Genomic DNA, 23674 nt, shown 5'->3' with positions numbered 1-23674 from the left:
CTTATGGCTGTTTCCAATCTAACCAAGTGATCTGTTGTGCTTCTCTTATTACGGAATCCACATTGTAGGTTGGAGATAAGGTTGTTGGTTTCTAGGTACCAAACCAATCTATCATTTATCATTCTCTCCATTATTTTGCACAAGCAGCTAGTCAGTGAGATTGGTCTGTAGTTTTGTGGATTCGAATGGTCTTTTCCTGGTTTTGGTATTGCTATTATTGTGGTTTGCCTCCACGAGTCAGGAAATTCACCTTCTGTCCATAATTTGTTGTAAATTTTTAGTAGCAACTTCAATGATTCCAAAGGGAGTTGTCGCAGGAATTCGTAATGGATTTCATCAGGTCCTACGGCTGTGTTGTGGGATCTTTTAATAGAATCTTCTAATTCAGTTAATGTAAGTAGTTTATTATAATCTTCTAGGTTTTTTGATTTAAAGTTTAGTTTGTATTGTTCGATATTTTGTTTAATTGTTATAAATTTAAAGTTATGGTTTTGGTTAGATGAGTTTTGAGAAAAAGTTTCGGCTAGTAGGTCTGCTATATTCTTTTCATCGGTTATTCTGGTGTTGTTTTTAAGCAGGTGTTTAATTGGTGTTGATTGATGTTTACCTGAAATTTTTCTAATAATCTCCCATACTACTCTCGGTTCTGTAGAGGAATTTAGTTTATTTACTTTTCCTAACTCTTTTTTAGCTGCTTTTATTACCCTACGAGCTTTAGCTCTATTTAATTTGTATTCTATCAAATTTGAAGTTGTGGGTTGTTTCTGAAATTTCTTCAGTGCAATTTTTCGCAATTTGATGGATTCCCGACATTTATTATCAAACCAGGGTCTGTTGTACCGATTAGATGCTGAAGTTTTAGGGATGCATTCATTTGCAATTTCTACTAGTGTTTCTGTAAAAAATTCTACAGTGTTGTTTGTCTCTGAATCATTCAACTTATGCCGACATTTTTCTTTGTATAATTGCCAGTTGGCCTTATTTAGCTTCCATCTGGGAAGTTTTTCGCTGTTGAATTCTGGAATTTCTATCACTAATGGAAAATGGTCACTGCAGCAAGTGTCATCATATACTTTCCAGGTTAAGTCCATATATAGTGATGGATCACACAAGCTAAGGTCAATGGCTGAATGGTTTCCACCAGTTGGGTTGATGTGTGTAGGTGTTCCATCGTTGAGGAAGCATATATCGTTTTCATTGATAAATTCTTCGAACGTTTTGCCCTTTTTATTGGTGTCTTTACATCCCCATAGTATGTTATGACTATTGAAATCTCCTAATAGGGCGAAAGGTTTGGGTAATTGATCAATCAATTTTTTAATCTCGTTTTTATCTATGTCATCGTTTGGAGGTATATATAGTGAACATACTGTCATTGGTTTATGTAGTGTGGCATTAATAGCAATTGCTTGGATATTGGTTGTTATGTTTATTTTGCTATGGGGTATATCGTTTCTGATTAGAATTGTTACTCCCCCGGAGGCCCTGCCCCCAAAGTTATGAGTGAAATTAAAAATTTCATATTGCTTAATATTAATTTTGTCTCCTGGTTTCAGAAAAGTTTCTTGAAGACACACCACTGCAGGGCGCTCCTGCGCTAGTAGCAGAAGCAGTTCATTCATGTTTGTTTTTAAACCGCGACAGTTCCACTGGATTATTTTTTGTTTTTTGTTAGTCATTGGTATCAGATCTTCGGTCTTCTATGTCCATTTCTTCAAATCTGTTTTGTGTAGGGATTCTTGGTCTGGAACTTGAGCGTGATCTGTCTAGTTTTGTTTTAGTTTCTTTTTTGAGTGGAGGTTTATTTCTTTTCTCTTCATGGGCATATTTTGGTGTCTGTTTTTTCCCCTCTGTAAGTGGAGATGTTTCTATGGGTGTTGTATTTTGGGGTTTTATGGGTTTATTTGATTTAGTTTTAGCTTGAGAGGTTTGTTCAGTTATAGGAACTTTTTTTTCATTGTTGAATTGTTTTATAATTTTTTTAAATTCTTCCATAAGTTCCTTCATTTCATTAAGTAATTTAATAATGTCCTCGGATTTAATGTTGAGTGAATTTATTTTTGTTTGTTTATTTGGTTCGGTAGTTTGCTGTATGTTTTTTTTTGTTATTTCAGAATATTTTGCATTTTCTGATAGTTTGCGAGCTTCTTGGAAGGTAATATTTTTTGTATATTTTATTTTGTTGATTTCTTTTTCACTCTTCCATTTGTCGCATTCTTTTGAATTGGCGCTATGGCCTTTTTGACAATTGATGCATTTTGGCTCTTTTTTACAATCTGTATGAGGTTCATTATCTCCGCACCTTATACATATTGGAGGGCGGGTACACCGGTCTCGATGGTGTCCGTATCTCTGGCAATTGTAACACCTGAGTGGGTTTGGTATGTAGTGTTCAACGTTTACCATTTCATACCCATTTTAATTTTGTTTGGAATTTGGTGAGTATTGAATGTTTAAATGTAAGTATTTGTTTTTATTATTTCGCCAAGTTTATTAATTTGGACTCTTAACGTCAGTGACATTTTGTTTTTGTAGGTTAGTCTGAATTTCTTCCAAGGGGCACAGTGATAATTCAGTACTCCTGATTACGCCTTTGCTAATGTTCAGAGATTTGTGAGGGTAAATTTTAACATTTTGATTGTTAAAACGTTTCCATTTGGAAATTTCAACAGCATATTTTTGGTTTTCTACTTCGAGAAGTAATGTACCATTATTTTGTTTTTTTAACCATTTTAGGTTTGATGCTAGATAGAATCTTTTCAATTTTGAATGGGGATATTTTGGTTATTGGTTCCCCTTCAGTTGCTTCTATAACTATGAAGCGGGGAACATTCTGGTTTTTTTTGATGAAGCTCTGTTTCAGTGTCAGAACTACTGGCATCAGATACTTCGGTGTGGTTTCTTTTTTGAGGCTTTCTGGATTCCATTAATATATTTGGTTTGTTTCATTTTTCATGCTCCCCACCCACCTCGGAGTCCTATATGGGAAGTGTTGGGGGGGATACCCATTCGCCCCAACCCAACAGGGATACAGGAAAAGTATACTCTTCTTGCTGGTGGATTCAAGCACCTGTGGTTCTTCAATTTCTTTCTGAAGGCCTCGTTTTCAGTAAGAATTTCAGTTTTTCAGTCGTGTTTAGTCCATTATTCAGCAAGTTGATTGGCCCTCCAGCCACCGCTTACTAAATCAGTTTATTGTATAGTGTGGGAAGTGCAAGCATATTTTCTTGTTATGTCTGTCTGATTTAGGGCTAGGCGTGATCAACCGATTGATTGGATCGGGCCTATCCAACCGCCCGTCTTAGCTTAAGGGCCAAAGAGGTGTGTTGCATCTCATGTCCTTAAAATATCCTGGACATGATCTACTCAACCACCAGGATTTCGTTCGTAAGCCTTACGGGATGCCACCCACGGTCAACAGGTGGCCCCAATGAGGGACTTATACCCTCTGCAGAGGGCAGTTGGCATATTCTAATGCCCCACCGACAGAGTCAACCGGGAAGTAGGGAAGGAAAAAGAAAGGAGGGGAGGAGGGAAGGAGGGTTGTTGTTTTTGTTTTTGTTTTTCGTAGAACATAATTAGGTTTTACAAAAGAGAATAGAAAACAAAAACAAATCAATGTAGGTGCATTTCGTCTCAGGAAGCCAATAGACAGCCTGATCTGGTAGCACCAGAAAAGTATATAGAAGGCAGAAATAATTGTAAGAGAGTAATAGCGACAGCTAAGACAAATTACACTGAAACCACCAGGAAACGCATCGAAGCACAGAAATTAGGAACCCAGGATTTTTGGAAAATCTACAACAGTGTAGTAAATAATGGGCAGTTAACGATTCCCCACTATCAAACAATCATGAGGTTGCTTGCATAGCAACCAACAAGGCTAAGCTGCTTGCCAGTCGGTTTGCCTCAAACTCCACACTGGACCCAGCATACCACTCCCTCCCCGACTTTCCTTTGTGAACAGACGCCACACTAGACGATTTAAAAATCACCCCTTCTCAGATGCATGGTATCATAAAAAATCTAGACACCTCAAAAGTATGTGAATCAGATCTCATCCTGGCTGGGCTAATAAAAAAATGCTCTGCTGAGGTTGCTCCAGTTCTCTCCAAACTTTACAATTAATGCCTTAACGAATCTTGCTTTCATGACTGCTGGAAAACCGCTTCTGTGATACCAGTCTTCAAGAATTCTAGTAAAAGAACTAACCCACTAAATTATCGCCCCATTAGCCTTCTCCCGCTTTTCACTAAAATATTTGAGTCCTTAGTTAATTAAGCCCTAGTCTAACACCGAACAGCTGCTAAACTCCTGACCGACAAAATATGGATTCAGACAAGCCCGTTCAACAGCAGATATCTTAACTGTAGTCTCTGAATGTATATACCGTTCACTGGACAAAACAGGGGAGGGTAGAGCGGTAGCCCTTGATATATCTAAGGTTTTTGACAGGGTATGGCATGATGGTCTTCTAAGGAAAATTAGATCATATGGTATCACTGGAAGAATGCATAATGTAATTAAATCCTTCTTAAGAGAAAAATTCAAGTTGTCCTCGATGGTTGTACATCCAAACAATATGATATATAAATGTGGGAGTACCCCAAGAGTCTATCCTTGGACCTCTATTACTCCTGATATTCATAAATGACCTCCTTGATAAAATTGTTTCGGAGATGGGTATATTTGCCGATGACACCACCCTCTATAACAGGCATGGGGGAAAACAAATGAACATATATCTAAGGAAATGGCAGAAACACTAGAGGATGATCTCCAATCTGTAGTGGAATGGGGACAAAAATGGATGGTCACGTTTAATGCTGCCAAGACTAAGCTTGTTTCCTTCAATAACTACAAGAAACCTTTCCTACCACCAATAGCAATGGCCAAGAACACTGCCTGAAAGTACTTCCTTTAAATTCCTCAGCCTAACGTTTACAGGGAACATGAACTGGAATATATACATTGAGAGCATTGCCAAGGCTGCTGCAAAGAAGGTTGGCTCTCTCTACCATGCCAGAAAATTACTTACACCTGAAAGTATTTTGTACCTCTATAAGGCCACCATTCGCCCATGTATGGAGTACTGTTGTCACATTTGCTTCAGCCTCTATCCCATCGACGAAATGTTGCATCCCTCTGCCTGTTCTACAAATACTTTAATGGTGAATGCTCTGACGAACTGCAAGTACTTGTACCTCCTCGATGTGACTACCCTCGACAAACCCGACAAGCAACTAAGTCCCACCCCTTTACAGTAGAGATCCCTAGGTGTAAGAAAGCCTTTTACTCCAATAATTTCTTCCCCAGAACTGCAAGTCTTTGGAACTCCCTTCCGTGATACTGCTTTCCCAACTGTACTGATATGCAGAAGTTAAAGTGTAATGTGAACAAACATCTTTCTACTCATCTTCCTTCATAATGCCCCCGCAAATTATGTCCCTGATAGTAGCCCCCTACTTCAAAGTGGCACTTGCCTTGTTTGGGGTGAAAATTGAATAAAGAAAAACAAAAAAAAAAAAACGAACAGTATGAATAGTGTTAACAAGAAATAGAGAAACAGCATAAGTTAACTGGGCCATCTTTAAATATAAATGATTTATTTCATAACAACACTGATCATATTATTAAACTGGGATAGTGTTCAGGAGATATGGAAAATAAGTATGTTACTTGTGTGTTGTCTGTATCTATAAAAGTACAATTTTTGCAAACAATTGTTTGTAGAGATTATTCTCAGTATTATTTAGTTTGGTTGTTTTACAGCATATCAACCTTTTACAGGGTATTTAATGTCGAATCTAATCATTTTGATAAAAGTTTATGCTTCACATTTGTTATATCTTCAAATATTTATTCATGATGTTTGGATCGGTTTATTTTTAGGTGAAGAAGCAGTATTATTTGGACTACCATTCTCACCTTGGCTTTTATATTCACAATGTTTCAGCTGATATAATATCTGGCCTTCTCAAGTACTTTTTAGAACCATGACTGCATAGAAGTGTTTTGTTATTTTTTTTTTTTTAATTACTATCGCCAACAGTACAGATTGATCCTTCAAAACCTAGAAATGTATCAATTAAAACTGATTGGTAGTAAACGCCTTTAACTATTATGTCATAGGTCAATGTGGATTAATTGTAAAAACTTTTATCCACACATTTGTCCATATTTATTAGCCTCCAAACAAGGGCAAAATTAGACACAAAGTTTTTAATATGGAAAGATGCAACTCTATAAAAAGGGTAATTTTAAATTAGGACAAAACTTAAAACGGGTTCAGTCTGGAAACTTTTCTTTCACTGACTGAGGACAGAAAAGATGAAGTGTAGAATCAGAGCAGATACTATACTTTCTCCCTAAAAACAAACAACAAAAAAAAGAAAAACTTTAGTTGGAATTCTTATTGAAATATGCTACAGACAAGTCTAAATCACGACATTTACATCTAAAACACTCACTATATTAAAAAATATATCAGCATCACTGATTAGCTTCACATATATAACCATTTTTAGTCTTATTTTTTTTTATCTATATACTAATAAAATTATTAGACAACTTACTATATTTTCGTTTTTTTTTGCAACTATGTAACTTACACATTGAATATTTTATTGAAATCAAAAATGCAATCGTGTAAAATGAAATGAAATTTAAAAAATCTTACAAAATAATTTAATTGAACCTCTTTTAAATTTGAAAGTATTTAAAAGTTGAATAAAAAGTAATTTTTGCCTTTAATATTCTTAAAAGATTAAAATTCTTGCAAACTCTTTACATTCGATAATTTCATTAACAGATTCAAAATACATTACTCTAACAAAACAAAAAAAAGAGTTATAGTTTTTCTAACTATTTGGTTCAATTAAAAATTTAATATCCAAAAGATACTGTAGTAGTTCATTTTAATTTTAAAAGTCCTAATAAAAATAAAATAATCCTGTTAAAAAATAAAGATAAATGGAAAAAATAAATAAATAAAATTAATGGGTTCAACAAAAAATGAAAGTAAAAAAGTTTTAAATTCTGAGTTTGAAAATAGTTAAATTTGTGTACAATTGATTTTGAGACATAAAAATACTCAATGTATTTAAATTAATAAAATATATACAGAGTGGTCCAAAACATTGTTTTATCACTATTATTTTTATGAAAATTAACGTGGGATACGAATACTAATTCATCAGCATCATAGAACACTGCATTGCTCTAATGCTACATTTAAATATCTCCATCGCTACTTCTCTGAAGAAAGGCTTATCTCTTATTCGTTAGATCTATATGTTTTGAATTGTTTTCTGTGGGATACCTTAAGGGCAAAATCTATACTCATAATTTACAAGCTATTCAGCACTCAAGAATAACATGAACAACGATTGAGAGAATTCTCCATTAAATGTTGGACAGGATCATTATGAACTTCAATGTGTGAGAAACCACAATGATTTAGCACTAAGTAGCTTAAACACTTTATAAATGTTAGGTACAACATAAAAATAAAACAATTATTTTCTTTAAACCAAAAAAAGAGAGTTATCAGCCTTGGAAAAAGGAGATTCCCCCATAACAGTTTTTGGAGGTAAACAAATGTGTCACATTACAGACATTAATCACCACACATCCAGCAGCTTGTACTGCAACATTTTGCTATGTAAGTTGTTGAGTAAATCGCCTGAAGATTATACTCAATCATCTGCTCAGTTTTTAGTTGGTATCATAAGATGTAATAAAAAAAACAAACTCTTAAACACTGCTGCAAAATATAAAGTTTCCTTTTAATAATAAATTCTACATTCTCACAAATGGTTACATCTTTTTTCAACCATCTTGTAATAAATACATAAAAATAATAAAATTAAACATTTTCTTTTAAAATAAATAAATTCTGAGTGTAAGTTATAATTACTTACATCATTATCTTCGTGACATTTTTCTGGTTTGATTTTGGTTTTAACAAATCGATAAACATTCTTTTCCTGAAAAAGTCAAAAAAAAAAAAAATTTTTTTAAATAAAAATACTGCTTTAGAAAAATAGTATTTTTAAAATATGTAGAAAGAAAAAAATAGCAAAGAACATACTGTAACCATCATAAAAAAATAATTGGAAAAAAAAAAAAAAGAAACTGAGACGGATATGTTATATCAATGTATAAGAAATTTAATAATAATTTATTCAAGCAGGACTTCCTGAAATTCCATAGTTGTATCCCGGTAAGAGTTTGTGGAATATTCCCATTCTTTGAACATCCGATGCAAATGTACAATTCTTTTTCAAACTGAAACATACTTATTTAAATAGTCTGGTTAATATAGTTTCTAGTTGGGCAGGGAGGCGGGTGTCTTTCTTCAAAACTCTTGTAGTAGTTTGACATATTTCCAAGATAAAACTTTTTTAAATTACTTTTTTGCATTGCATTCCTGATGATCTCATGTTTAAAAAACGGGGATGGCGGGTGATAACATGTTCAAGAAATTGGCATAGTGCATTATTATATAAATTAGGTCTCCCAAAGAAAAATTTTAATTATACATATCTAAAACTTTTTAATGTGGATAGGTAGATGTTTGCAAAGAAATGATACCAAATGTATTTGGGTAGCTCAATTAGACACCAAATTATGACATTCTTGGAAATTAGAAAATTTGTCATCTTATGAGCTTTTGATTCAGAATTTTCTGTGTATAACTAAAAATGCACAGAAAGTAGGTAACTATATCATAAAAAAAATCCTTACAAATTGAATGTCATCCTTGATAAAATTAATCACAATGAAAGCAATAATTATGGGAAAAAAATGGGCACAATCCTATTATTCCTAAAAAAAAAATAAATAAAAAATAAAATGGAAGTGTAAATTTAACTTAGAAAAGATTCATTTCAACCACTAAAACATTGAATCTGAATATGACTCATAGAACAATAGAGATCAAGTTAGATTTTTTTTTGAATAAATCAATAAAACAACTCAGATTTGAACCATGTAAAAATGTGGAAATACAATTTAATAATAGAACACATATTTTATTCACTAAAAGTTTTAAAGTTGAATTTTTTGTTGAAAGACAACTTAAAACTCTCTATGAAGCCCATCATATTTACAACATACCCATTTTCTTTTAAGATAGGACCGTTTTATATGCATAGCAACACATAGTATATTGTGTGCATTAAATTGAAATACACCAACATTATAAAAAAAATAAACTGTGTCATTAAATTTAGTAACTAAACTTGAAATAACTAGAAAGAAAACTATTAAAACCTAAAAGAAAGAATTGCACATTTATAAAAAAGATTAAATTCTGTTTACATCCAAATCTTATCAAAATACCCCCCCCCCCAAATATGAAACTGAAGGGAATTTCACCATACTTACCCATTTTCACACATTAAACTGGCTTGTTTATTAAACCTAGCAATAAATCTCTATAACATGCAAGGCTAAAGAATTTATAGAGGATAGCACCTATTCAAAGTGACCTATTTGTTACCTCCTCAACATAACTTTATATGGGATGTATAAAATATAATGTAATGAATGACCATTGACGCGTGATGAAAAGCCACACCCTCTGCAAGGTTAGCGCATTCATATGTACGTAAACACAGCATGGCTGATCTAGAGGAGTAAACCTTAAAAAAAAAAAAAATTGCTTTACGGGTAGTTGTAGTTCCTGTGATGATCATTGACAAATGAGAAAATTACAGCTTCAGGAAAAATCATGCTTAACAATAGGGAGTTGCATTGTTTCAGCGAGTGGAGAACCAAACAGTCCAGCTCTCAAACATTTCATAAGCAATTAATTTGTTATAACTTACAAAACGACACATTATGATAACAAAACAATCATCCAAGCAGTGTTTCCAAGCATTGATGAAGCTGCCCATGTTACGCATATGGATGAATGAATAATAAAATTGCGAAACCAGATGTTTTCTGAGAAAGTTACTTTTTTTAAAGTAACCTTTTTAAGAGTAGGTTATAATTATACAAAATGGCTGCACAATTTATAAATTTTGTTGATTTTGAAAGTGGTGACATGGAAAATTTATTCATCATTTAATTTGTTGTCTAATTTTTGCAGATTTTAATTTTTATTTTATAAATATTCATTTGTTTTCTGATTTTCAAATTTCAAGAGTAATCTTCAGTTATTATGTTTCAGAATTTTTTTTTAGATAAGGAGTGATTATTCGGATTATTCACACTACTGTTCTCATCCTGGATATTATTTCCACAAGATCTTGGTTTATGCAACACTCGACCTTCTTCAGGTGTATCTTGTCGAACTCTGAAAGCTATATATGGAATTTCCATCAGAACCCCTTAACAAATTTTAGCTTTATACAAGGTCTGTGGCATAATGGATATAAGTGCCAAGTTATACTCAGTTTTAAGTGACATTCTTCTGGAGGTGAAAGGTCAATACTCACTGCAGACGATACTAATACGATTATGAATTACTTAAAACTTTTACCTGATCATGGCTGACAAAAACAAAAAAAGACCCCCCCCCCCTCATGGATTAAATAAAGAATTCCACCTAAAAGTCATATAGATTAATTACAGAGTTTGACAAGACGCACCTGATAAAGGTCAAGAGAAAAGTTGTGAGAATAACATTCAAAATGAAAACAGTAGTCTGAATAATAGAAATAAAACTTCGGTACTTTTACAGTTTAATCAAGACATTAAAAAATGAAAATATCGAAACAAGGTTATATTGTACATATCCATTATGGAATGAAGTTCTCCGAAAAACATTTCACTTAATTTGATCAAGTAGGTTTTATTTTTTTACAGCGAAAAACAAAGATGGCTACCTTCATTGTGCTCTTATAAAAACGTGTTTTTCTGCAGATCTACAATCCAAAACGGATACGTACAATATAATCCTTTTTTTTTTTTTTCGCTATTTTCATTTTTTAATGTCCTGATTAAACTGTACAAGTACCGAAACTTCAGTTATGATTTTTTCTTCTTTATTAAGCCATTGTCATAACACTGTTAGCAATAGACAGAAACTATTAAACTAATTAGGGAATGCATAAAACTTAGGAATATCACGATAGTTAGACAATACAGAACTCCGAAAATGTGACAGTGATACATGTTCATTCACACGATTTTGAGGCAACACATTCAGGACTGCAGAATACAATGCAAAAAGAGATCACTGTCTGAGCAAACACTGGTATGATTATGCAAAGGGTCTAATGTGAATGTATATCATCGCAAGTTTGATCTGTTTAGTCACAGCACACGATGGTATTTAAGACTTTTTTTTTTCTAATCATATTTCCTCAAAAATTCCTGTCTTTATATATAAATGTACTAACTGTAAAGTCATTTTCAAAAGTTATGAAAATTAAAACATTATTTCTAAGCTAGAAAACATAACCAGAACTAACAGGTCATGCTTGAAGTAATGCCTAAATTTTAGCCAGGAAAAGATTTTGGTATTTAAGCAGAATACAAGTTATCATTAGCATATTCTGTGCAGGTTACATAAACTGTTGGAAGATGCCAATATGTTTACTCAATGAGATCACAATAGCCGACATTTGACAAACAATATCTTTTACCTAATTAATTGTTTGGTGAAAGTACAGACCAGTTTAAAAGTCCCCGGAATAATAGCCTTCTAAATAATATTATTTCAGCATTGTCCATAAACTGCACAAGTAATTTTTTTTCTTTAATTAAAATTATCATACAATGACTTTTTGATTATATATTTTTAACTTAATTTTTAACTGTTTACTAGCTTTTTAAACATTGGCCATTGTTTTCAGTAAAAAAAAAAAAAAAAAAAAAAAAAAAAAAAAGAAAGAAAGAAAGGAAAAAAAGTTCATTCCACATCTTTAAAATTGGTCAGCGTTTTTGCCATTAAAAAAAAACAAAAAAAAAAAACGAAAGAAAGAAAGAATCCCACAAAGTTTTCGTTTGGCACCTTACAGCACTTTATGTAACCTGCCTACCAGTGATAACACGGTTCTTATTTTGCATAGTTTTAGGTCACTAGAAGAAAAAAAACAAAAAACAATGGTGTTTTTATACAAACAGAAGTTAGCGATTATTTCAGCATATGTGCACATTTCAACCATGTTTTTCTTAAAATTACAGGCGTAATATTAAGTGGATTTTAACTCTAAATAGTTTATCATTTATTAATATTAAAAAAAAAAAAAGATAAAACAATATTTATTGCCTGAACACAATTTTTCACTGCATTATGTTCAGGCCACTAAACTGCAGTTTTACTAATTTTAGGCACTTTTTTTAAGATTAAGTGTTGGTCAAGGTATTGAATTGCTTAAATTTAGCTCATGCGCTAATTCTTCAACTATAACAGCATTATTTTGATAAAACTTTGACAAAAGCAGGTCAAATTAACATCTCAAACTTTGTACAAAATTGAAAGTGACAATTAAAAAAAACAACAACAAAAAAAAAAACACTGAAATATTTTGTATTGATATTAAAGTAGTGATTATATAAAATTTTACAAGTGGGTCCGGAAAAATTAGACATGAAATAGGCAGATAGATGAGCTTCAAATTTTAGAAAAGTTCTGAATGGAAAATATTTTAGTAACAGATTATTTTTGTGAAACCAGTACATATATAAAAAACTAAGTGAAAATAATTGACCCATGTTGAAATTATAAAATAACTTCAAAAAGATTCAAAATAAAATATTTTAAAAATTGCTTATTAAACTGCATTTTTGGAAAAGATACTTTATTTCATACAACACATATTTGACTTCTTTAAAATTTTCTTCAGTCATTATAATTCTGAGAGTTTTCATCCCCATCTCCTGTGCTAGTAGGTAAATTATTTTTGTTGATTTGGTAGAAGTCTCTTTTACCTTCAAGTTTTCTGCTTTTTTCTCTTTCAATTTGAAAGTCTGATTATATCTTGCATATTGTAAAATCTAAAATCTCAAAACCCCAGGAAAACCTGGAACACTCATCACTGTTTGCAAAACAGCTACAGTTTCTTTAATTTAAAGAATCTTATTCTACATTGTCTTTCTAAAACTTGTCTTAAATGCTCTCTTAGACACTTTCATAGTTGATAAAGGTAAATTATAGTAAAAGTTAATAAAAGCTAAATTAAATTATTTTATGACAAGCATGGCCATGATACAGAGACCATAAGACAGGCTGCTATAATTGGCATATGCACACTCCATAATTAAAAAATAAAATGGCTGCATGCAGAAGTGAATTTTGGGTTGCCTGATTGTAAAAGCAATAGAAGAGAATAAATGTGTAGTATCAATGGCTATATAAAAATCACCAGTATCAATGGCCAATATTTTCTTGGGTTTTATTTTTCTATGTTTTAAGATTCAATAGAGAAAACAGTTTCATTTCAGAATCAGTATTTGGTAGGATAAAAAAAAAAAAAGTTTTATTGTTACACTAGCAGGTCTCGTTTCCTGGCATTGCCCAGAAAAATAAAAATAAAAATAAATGCTAACTAAATATCAAGTATTTTTTAATGAATATATGCTTAAAATTAATTTATTTGTGTTTACAAATAAACACTTAAAATATAATTTAAGAGTCTTATTTCTGTGCTAATTATTATTTGAGTCTCGTAAATTAATGAAATTGTATTCTTTTGTATTAAGAGATCAGTAGCAACATCGAATGCTTGCCATAGAATTAGTGACATCATCATTTTGTGCATATTTTAGGAAACTGTTTATAGGTATTATTTATTAATGAATGTAGCAAAATCGTAACATATGAATAATGGGTGTAAAGTCTTATAGTTAGAAAACATAGGAAGCCTGTTCTCAAAGTTCTATGTTTAAAACTGAACATTTCGAAAGAATCAAATGTAAATCATCTAAATCGTTTTAAAAATCAATTATTTTTCAATCTTGTTTTTCAAAATAATAATATTGAATTCATCTGCACTTTTTACTTAAGAATTCACAGTAAATATGAAATAAATATTACTTCAGTATATATAACATTAAAATTCTGAGGGAGTGTAATATATTTTGTACAGATTTCATTAAATGAAATGGGGGGGGGCATTAAATACAAAAAAATAATTTTTCAAATCCTTCCACCCACACATGCAATAGAAATATGAAATGTCAATGAAGCTGTATTAGAAAATATTGAAACTAGTGTCTTTTGTTTTTCTTTTTGCTTTGTTTTGTTTTCCATGAAATATGTACATCCACCCCACCCCCGTTTGAAGTTTCCAGACATTATTTTATCAATAAATTCTTCCTTGGCCTTTTGTCTATTCTGATGCTCCGCTTGGTCTATTCTGTCTTAGGTTAAGGAGATAAAAATCCTTCTAGACTCAAGCAATGGTTTTTATTTTTCTCCTAACCTAGAGTTCTCCCCTTTTCGGGCAGCGGGCTGGATGTTTCCCACATTAAGAACCGACCATGTGTCAAAATTTTCTTATGGGGAGACAAGTAAATAGAAACAATTAAATCTAAATTATATTGGACAAACAAAAGATACCTATGCAGAGTAATACCATATCAAAATAATAACATTATTTAAAAACCTATTCTTAATATGGGGAGAATGGGGGCATAATTAACTATTCTTTACTAACTGTACTGTAAGCTGATGTATTATGTAGTAAATATTAATATGTAAATAATCAAGTAATAAACCGGCTATATGCTGAAAAATTAACCTATTAATAAAAGGAAGCAGTGATTTGGGATAACAGAAGAGGAGTTAATTGCATTAGAGTGAAACCTTTGCTACTCTCTCAGTGGGCTTACATATTTGAGAGAGTACGTCCACTAGGGGAAAAAAATATTAAACAGACACAAAGTGTATGTATTGTGAGTTAGGAACACACTTTAGTAGTAACTAAGTGGAGAATGTAAAAGTTGTGCATAGAAAATGTTGTCGAAAATGGCAATGGAAAAATCATTTCCATTTTATTAATATAGAGATAAAGGATGGTCCTATGTTGGATAACAATTATATCAGATCAATCATGTCAAAAATAACACTAAGTACAGAATGAAGTGATATGAAGTTTGGAAAATAAATCAGCTACCACAAAAAATAACAGGAAGAGATGATCTAATAGGTAAAAGTAGAGAAAAACAGAAACAAGTCAACATGATGCATGACGTTAGGGATATCGAGGTTGAAAAAAAAAAAAAAAAGATTTCAGATCAATCAATTGATGGGAGTCATGGAGGGCGGATCGTTAACAATGCAGTAATAACTAAAAGAGAAACTTTGATAACCACGAAGAGTGAAATGTCTCCCGCAAGATTATTGTTCGCTTTGCCCACCCATTTATCTATCTATCTATCTCGCTCTATATATATAAGACAAAATGGCAGCGCGCACGTTTTTGTATGCCCAGCAAAGGCTTTTTTCACCGGGATTCTTGGGGGAGGGGGTACTATGTTTTAAAACTTTTTATATACTTCCTAGATCATAATATCTACAATTTGCGAAGGGATGTCATATCTAGATTTATTGTGATCGACTTTTATAAAATTCATGCTATTCCTTACTCTCACGTGTTTTCGGCTTTTTCATATGAAAGCGAAGGCAGCTATCCGGCCTTTCATGCCAGGATGTCCAGAAAGTAATCAGCTTCGATCAATGTAGGGGAAAACCGCTCATATCAGACAATTGCTATAAATGAAACAGCGGAAAGCTGAACTGGCCTCCAGCCAACGTATGGTTCTGCCAGTTAACTTTTTGATTGATATTGCTAAATTTCAACGCTTTTCACTTCCTATGGCCTCGTCAGATCTCACATTTTCTTCTACGCCTTCGGGTTCAAAACACCATTATTTTTATTTTATTTTTTTTTTTACACCTACAAATACCCGGGCAATACCGGGTACCTCTACTAGTCTATAATATAAATCACACCTATCTGTTTAAATGTATGTATGTTTGTATGTCTGCCTAAAACTTTCGACAGAGGCAACGGATTTTCACGAGATCGGTATCGTTTTCAATCGTGCCTCTTTGGACAACAAATAGAAAAAAATTGGCTAAAATCATTAATTTCTTCACCCTCAATCGGGCATCTCTTTTCGATTGACTAGCCTTAATTTAAACATTTGTCACTTCTGGTTTGGCGATGGGTGCAACAGCAAAGACGTCACATTTTTTTTTCACATTCTTTTCCTCTTTCGCGGTATGGGTTCGAGCCTGCCCGCCTACTACAACTTTTGTTTTTGCTCAACACACACCTCCAAACATCCGGGTAACCAGGCTAGTCCATAATAAGAAGATAATTAATTAGTTAAAAGAATACTAGTCTCTCTCTCCTGTGTGAGTCCACATAATGTTTAAGAAATTAAAACATTAATTATGTTCTCGTATCCTGGCTGCATTTGTTAAGAGTCTGTTTGTAGATTGTATTTTTTCTTCAATTTCCTGTGTTTTCACTGTCTCCGCTCATATAAAAGAGAGACTTGGCTATTAGTTTTAAAATGTATAAATTCATTTTATTATTTTCAGCTTCATAAAGAGACATACCAATCTTCTCACAAAAAATAAAATTGTCAAAGAACTTGTACCAATAAACTGGTTCAAATAGTCATGGTTATCCTTCGTTATCTACTTCTTTTATTGTACTTGAAAGTTTGTCATCGTCATCATCATATTCAGTTTAACGTCTATTTTACATGTTGGCAAGTATTGGACAGCTTTGAAAACTTTACTTCAAGCTATTATATCTCAAGTGAGGTCTTTACCCCTCTTTCTCTAAAATCAATCCTTACCATGTCCTCACATGTTTTCCTGAGCCTTCCCTGCTACTTCAATACTTCAACATTTACTAATTCAAGAATTATCATCCATTCTTTCATGTGGCCATACCATCAAAGTCTCCTAGTCTACACACATCTCCTTATACTGTTCAGATTTAATCTTTCTCGAAGATCATCAAATCTAAACTTGTCTGGAGCGATTTCCATAAAAAAAAAAAAAAAAAAAATGATGGTCATCAGTCTTAACATCCATTTTACATGCTAGACAGCTTTTGGAAATCGATTTCTAAACTAACATATCTCAAGCCAGGTCTCTATCCTTTCTCCCAAGTCAATGCTTATCACATCCTCCTGTGATTTCTCTAGCCTTCCCCCTGTGAATTGATTCTACTACCTCAATACTTCTACAGCTATTAATCTAAGGACCCTCATCTTTCAATATGCTGTCTCCTGTTTTACACACATTTCCATACACTGTATAGATTCTTCTAAGCTCATCAAATTTTGCTCGCCTAAAGTCCAAGTTTATTTTTTTTTGTACCAATGTACTTGCTCAAATGGATATACTTTGTGCTGGTTATTCTTGGGTTGCAACTTCTTTTGTCGCATTTAGTAGTCAGGCTTTTGTTGCTTTTTTTCGTTTTTTTCTGGCACAGTAGCAGTGTACAAAACTGTTTTGCTATAAGTATGTTACAGATGCTTAGAATAGTATTCATTGTACAGAGCCTCAGTTGACACCATCAACAAAGTAACTGTGTGACAAAGAACACAAGCATGCATATGATTTCAGCAAAAGGGTTGTTTGCTTTGTGGCATGTCAACCTTTAAAAGTTGTACATTGAGAAACTGTTACAAATATGAAAAATTGTGTATGAATTGAGGACGTGAGTATGAGGAACATTGAAAGTCGCAGATATCAAGTAACGTAAATTTTATGGAATGTGGTGAATATTAAAGGATGGAGCAGATTAGCAGCACCATATATATATATTTACTTGAGTGTGTGTGTGTGTATATATATATATATATATATATATATATATATATATATATATATTGCTAGTCTGCAAAAATATCAGGGTGAACAAACATATACTACACTGACCCTCAAAGAAAGAGGTATTGACTGAGGAGCTGATATCATGATGAAAGCCCCATCCCTCCTCAAAGAAAGGGAGGACGATATCATGACAACAGAACAAATAGTATGCTAACAACCCCCCCCCACTAAACAAAGATAATCACAAAAAGAAGATATCATAAGGAACAGACCTATACTATAAAAGTAAAGAGTAATGGTTGTAAGTATGGGTCTTCTGTGCTCACTTCTCAAGGACAAGAAGCACTGCGGTTGCAGACAGATCTGTATTCAACGTGCGTGTGAGAGATTAGGGATGCCAGACTAGACGCATCATCAAGACGCCAAGAGACAGACTCCCCCCCCCCCCCGAGTCAAACTTTGACAGAGGAAGCTGCGTGGAGCTCTATGGTCGATAGGGTGTTTTCCAAAATCATTCTTGGCCATTCAGTAGAGAGCTGTCATAGACGTAGTTCCTCATAGATTGCCAAGCTATGCTCAAAAAGCCTCAGAGGTTGATTGACCTATTTTTGGCTTCTAGAAAAGAAACTAGTAAGGGGGATGTTGAAAACCTGTTTGTGAAGCGGTTGAGATGGTTGGAAAAGAGGATCTGCTCTGAATGGAGTTGGGCACTGGGTTTGAGTCATCTCAACAACTCAAGAGTTATCTCTGACCTGATGATTGACTCAGGATGCATTACCAACATGGTTCTGGAAGAGTGGATTCACCCAGATACACAAGAAGAAAAAATGCCTGAAAACGCTTTCCTCCAATGCTATAAAACTTCAGTTGTACTGCAGATATGTTGACAAGGTGACAATTTGTATCGATTCTGAGCATCTTTGTCTGCAAACCATATCCTATGTAATCGATAATGCTGGACCGCAGTGGGACAGGAAGAGACGCATGATGTTTTTCATAATCCTGACTGTAACACGGATGGTAGTGTGGACTTCACATCTGAGAGATGACCAAGTGATTGAACCTTTTGCTGATCGGCATCAAGTGAATGTCAAAATCAGATACGATAGAAAAAGATTACAATCCGTGGTTTTTGAAAGAAGGTGGATGCAAGTAGTGCGCTTATGTGTATGAATAAAGTAAAGTATGCGTTCCTTTTCAAATGCCCACTCCGCACTTTCATTTTTTTCATCCTCAATCTCAAATTGAATTAATCTTGGGAGAACCTCATCCACTCTCCAAACTCCCCCTTCCATCCCCCGTTGTTTTCTTTTCTCTTCCCCAGTTGGAGATTGGCTTGCTTATTTTTGGTTCAAAACAAACTGAAAAACAGTTGGAAGTTTATTATTTAGAAAGGGTTATTAAGGTCTAATTAACCAAATCTTATACTACCCCTATTCCACGATCCTCTCCAATGAGATTATTGTATATAGACATATGTTCATGATGAACAATAAATTTTTAAAAAATATTTGTGAAATTTTAAGTAGCACTGGAGTAAATGTGGTATTATGGTGATTGATGATTCTAGTTAAGAGTAAGATAGATATTTTCTAGTCATGTCGACAATGGATGACCAATGACACCCATTTTATCTACACCTTTGAATGGCCTTGCACCTAATTTGTTTAAAATGTAAAATTTTAATATTTTCTGTAAATAAATATTTCAAAGTGTTGCAGGTTCTCAGAATCCCAGCAACATCGGATGTTTTACTAGGGATAAAAATATTGTGTATGTATAAGAAAATATGCCAATGCAAAATTACAACTGCATATTACAGAATGTTAATTTATTAGAAACTGGTTATAAAATGAATATGTTAACTAAGACTAAATATGTTGGCATTTGCAGTGTACTATATATACGGTATCACAAAATATGTATCAGATTTAATATAGTTAGGAAAGATGAAAAAGGCTTTTGCATTTATTCATTTTTTGTCGGATTTTCAAAGTCAGGCTTAAATATCGTTTAAGTTGACAAGTCAAACTTTGCATCTGATTAGCCAACTTTCAATGTTATTGACACTATAATAACAAACTCTTCCACAATTTATTTAATTAGACTGGCACACATAAGTGATGTCAAATACAGATTGTTAAATTCTCACAAAAATTGAAAGTATCTGAATTTTCAAAAGAACTTGCACCCCTCTTCCCTCATCGATAATAATGGAAGTTCAGTAAATTTGTTAACTTAAGTGTAATGGCTCATCAGAAACTTGTTCACGTTGGACTTGAAGACAACCATATTATAGACAGCTGGAAAGCAGGAAAACGGAAGACAATTCCACAGGCGTGCAGTTCTAAGAAAGAAGCTTTGATCATGGAATCTATGTTTAGGTTTAGGCACAGATGTGGGGGGAATTATTGATAGTGTTTTCAGCTAGACGAGTGTTTCTTGTGAAAGTTTGGCGAGGGGAGACCATAGATTGAAGCTCAGTCGAACACTTTCCATGAAAATAATGATAAAGCAGAGACAAACTCGTAACATCTCTTCTGTGAGAAAGAGGTTACAGCGAAGAGAAAAGGACATCTCCCACCAGGCCACGAAGTCTATTTTGAACCCTATCAAGGCAGGACAAGTCCTTTCTAGCAGCTCCTGCTCAGATGTGGCAACAGTATTCCATCCTTGGACGTACCTGGCTCTTATATAGATAGAGAATTGCATCAGCAGTGAGATATCTACAGGAGTAAAGGTCAAGCCCAGAAGCTTGTCAAAACTCCCCAAGACAAGAGTCATTTATTTTAATTGATGCCAGATGGGGATCAGAACGTTGATGATGCAACGATAGAAGCTTGGTTTTAGATGCATTAAAAGTAACCAGCCACTCCTTTCCCCATTGTACAATGTGATCAAGATCAGAGGAGAGAGAATCGGAGAGAACTTGGTCGTTTACTGTCTTAGATGTGCTACCATAGATGGTAGTACCTATTTTGTTTATTTATTGTAAACAAAGCAATTTGAATCGTTTGTTAATAGCTACTTTGTAACTCCTCAAAAGCCTTTCAACTGTCGAATAAAAAGTCATCCCTTTAAAATTCTTAGCAAAATCATAAAAATAAAGTTTGTTTCATTTTGTTTTTTAGTTTCCGAGGCGATCTATAAGTTTTATTCTGTCCCATGTCTATTTTGTTGTTAAAATAAACAAATTTGAAAGTATTTATGGGATTTAATTATCAACATTTTGTAAGATTGTACTGAAATATATGTTTTTTACATTTTTCTTCATTGAATTATCTTTCAAAAAAGTGTAAATATTTTCTTACATGAAGTTAAGAGAAAGAGCAAAAATTAGGTGTGTATGTCCACATACACATGGAGGGTTAAATAACTAGTCAGAAAAAAATCACTTGATACATGATTCATAAATGAGGTCTTCATCGATAAGTATAACTCAAATAATATAAGGAGGATAATTCAACTTGAATATAACTGTCTACTTTGCAACTAAAATTTTATTTCTTTTTCAGTATAAGTTTTAAAATGTTCAAACACATAATTAAAAACTGAAATGACTTTACTGTATCTTGAGCAATCCCAGGTAATTACAGTTAGTTTTATTATGTAGTCGAGTTGGTTTGAGGTGTGCCTCATTTGGATCCTCTTAACTGTCAATTCTTCTTTCCTAAACATTCTTGTGGCTTTTACTCAGTGGTTAAGTTAATTTTGTAAGTTTTTTTTTTTTTTTATGCGTCAGCTCCTTATCTCTTATTCTTTTCTTAAAACGTATCTTTCGCTTGTATACTTCAAACCTGTGCATTGCAGTTTGTTAATAGATAAGTTTAATTTATAATTTTTCTGGCTGTTTTATATCAACCGTCATTGCCATGGATGTCAATATGATTCGGTATGCAACTAAAGATGAGATATTTGCTTTATTAGGCTATATATTAGGGACCATACTTCAGTAGCGATTAAGTTGGCTAGAGTGAATTTAAACAAGGGTCACATTTAGTGCATGTCAAGATGACCTTAATCCATAAACAGAATCACTCCCAGAAACAGATGAAGTTAAAGCAAGGAGCAGATGTCAAATACTGTAGACAAAATAGGAGTCAAACGATATGAGGATATAACGAATGACATTACATTTTTGAGTGATAGAAAACGTTTTCAGATAAGTTTCTCTTGGAAGGCAGTACCATGAAAGAGGAAAAGAATGTAAAAAAAAAAAAAAAAAAAAGACGTTTTTGCTCTTGTGTCCATCACCAAACGAGTCAATTGAAAAGAGAGGATAACCTTCGAAATTATTGGAAAAAAAAACAAAAAAAAAAAAAAACGATCCCTACCTGTCCCAGCTGAGGGTGAAGAAATTAATGTTTTTAGCCAATTTTTCGATATTTGTCATCCGAAGGGTCGAGCTTAAAAACGATACCGATCTTGTGAAAATCCGTCACCGCTGTTGAAAGTTTTAGGCAGACATACAAATATACATTTAAACAGACAGGTGAGATTTATATAATAGACTAGCAGGGGTACCCGGCGTTGCCTGGGTGTTTGGAGGTGTGTGTGTGTAGTGGGGGGGGGGTAAAGAATAAGCGAAGTAATAACCTTGTTTAAACTTTTAAAAAAATCGGAAAAACAATGCAAAAAAAAAAAACAGCAAACGGATGTAAAACTTCTTTAATCTTTAAAAAAAAAATCAGATAAAACAAAAAAATAAAAAAGGGGGGGGATGAACGTGTTCGGAAAAACAAAAACAAAAAAAAACACAGAAGAAAGCGAAAAAAAATGGTATAAATAGCCTTGTTTCAATATTAAGTTTAAAAATCGAAAAAAAATATATACATGATAACTAGGATTGAACCTGCAATCTTAAGATAATGACGCTGTCAATTAATCCATTACGCTATGAACGCATGGATGAATCTAAATCGGGTTTTATAATATTTAAACGAGTTCAAGGTACAGCGTGTTGTAGAAGACATCTTGTCATGAAGATACAATTTTTTTTTTTCACGCTTCATGGTAGAAAAGGGTCTGGTTGAGGGTGAAGGAATGAATGTTTTGGGCCAATTTTTTTATATTTATCGGCCGAAGGTTTGAGCTTGAAAATGATACCTATCTTGTGAAAATCCGTCGCCTCTGTCGAAAGTTTTTGCAAGACATACAAACACACATACATATTTTCGCTTTTACATATATATACTAGCGGGGGGTAAATCAAAACTCGGAGGAGGAGGGAGGGGGGTAAATAATAATAAAAAAAATGTTTTGGTAGGTGTGTATGAGAATCGAACCCATACCCTTGAGTTGCAAATTAATTTGTGAAAAAAAAACAAAAAAAAACGGGCGATGTTAACCATTAGGCCACCATGACATACAACATACACAGGTTTGAATTTATTTTTTTAACTATAAAAACAGGCGTGCGCAATAAAAGTTAACTCTGCTGCTTCCATTTGACCTAATTAAGAAGGTCAAATAGAAGTCACGCAGCGTTTGGGTTTGATTTTTTTTACTTTTTTTTCACCAAACAGATGTTGGGGAGGGGAAAGCAGCTCCCAATTGTCCAGATTGAATAGCAACTGTCTAATATACAAGATTGATCAAAAGCTGATTGCTTCTGGACGTTTCCTGGTGTGATTGCCAGGAACGCTATTAGCTTTGAATTAGTTTCGCTTTTTATACGAAAAGGCCTAATCAACACGTGAGAAGCCAAAATAGCAATATATTTTGTAAAGGTCGACGTAAATAAATCTATAAGCTACATGCGTTCCCAAATCCTAGTTATTATTATCTAGGACCTATATAAACAGTTGTAAGCTATAGTAACGAACCCCGGACCGTGTGCGAGAAAAGCCTTTGCCAGACATACACGAAATGGTCACACACATCTTGCCTTTTATATATATATAGACTAGCGGG

The 23674-nt window shown here is 33.3% G+C and overlaps 1 protein-coding gene across 3 annotated transcripts in view; it reads right to left on the bottom strand.

Moving 5' to 3' along the window:
* LOC145252647 (inositol-pentakisphosphate 2-kinase-like) overlaps positions 1-23674 on the bottom strand; it is a 152276-nt gene that overhangs the window by 46164 nt on the left and 82438 nt on the right. For all 3 annotated transcript variants that reach the window (XM_080112385.1, XM_080112389.1, XM_080112388.1), the window contains one exon: positions 7923-7988. In XM_080112385.1, the coding sequence (XP_079968511.1) occupies positions 7923-7988 (66 nt within the window). The remainder of the gene's footprint in view (positions 1-7922; positions 7989-23674) is intronic.

Source organism: Euprymna scolopes, chromosome 29 (genome assembly GCF_053919585.1).
Source record: "Euprymna scolopes isolate OS-2025 chromosome 29, ASM5391958v1, whole genome shotgun sequence".
In the NCBI taxonomy this organism is placed as follows: domain Eukaryota; kingdom Metazoa; phylum Mollusca; class Cephalopoda; order Sepiida; family Sepiolidae; genus Euprymna; species Euprymna scolopes.
The sequence above is the reverse complement of the archived record's forward strand: the minus strand, read 5'-3'. Positions and strand labels throughout refer to the sequence as shown.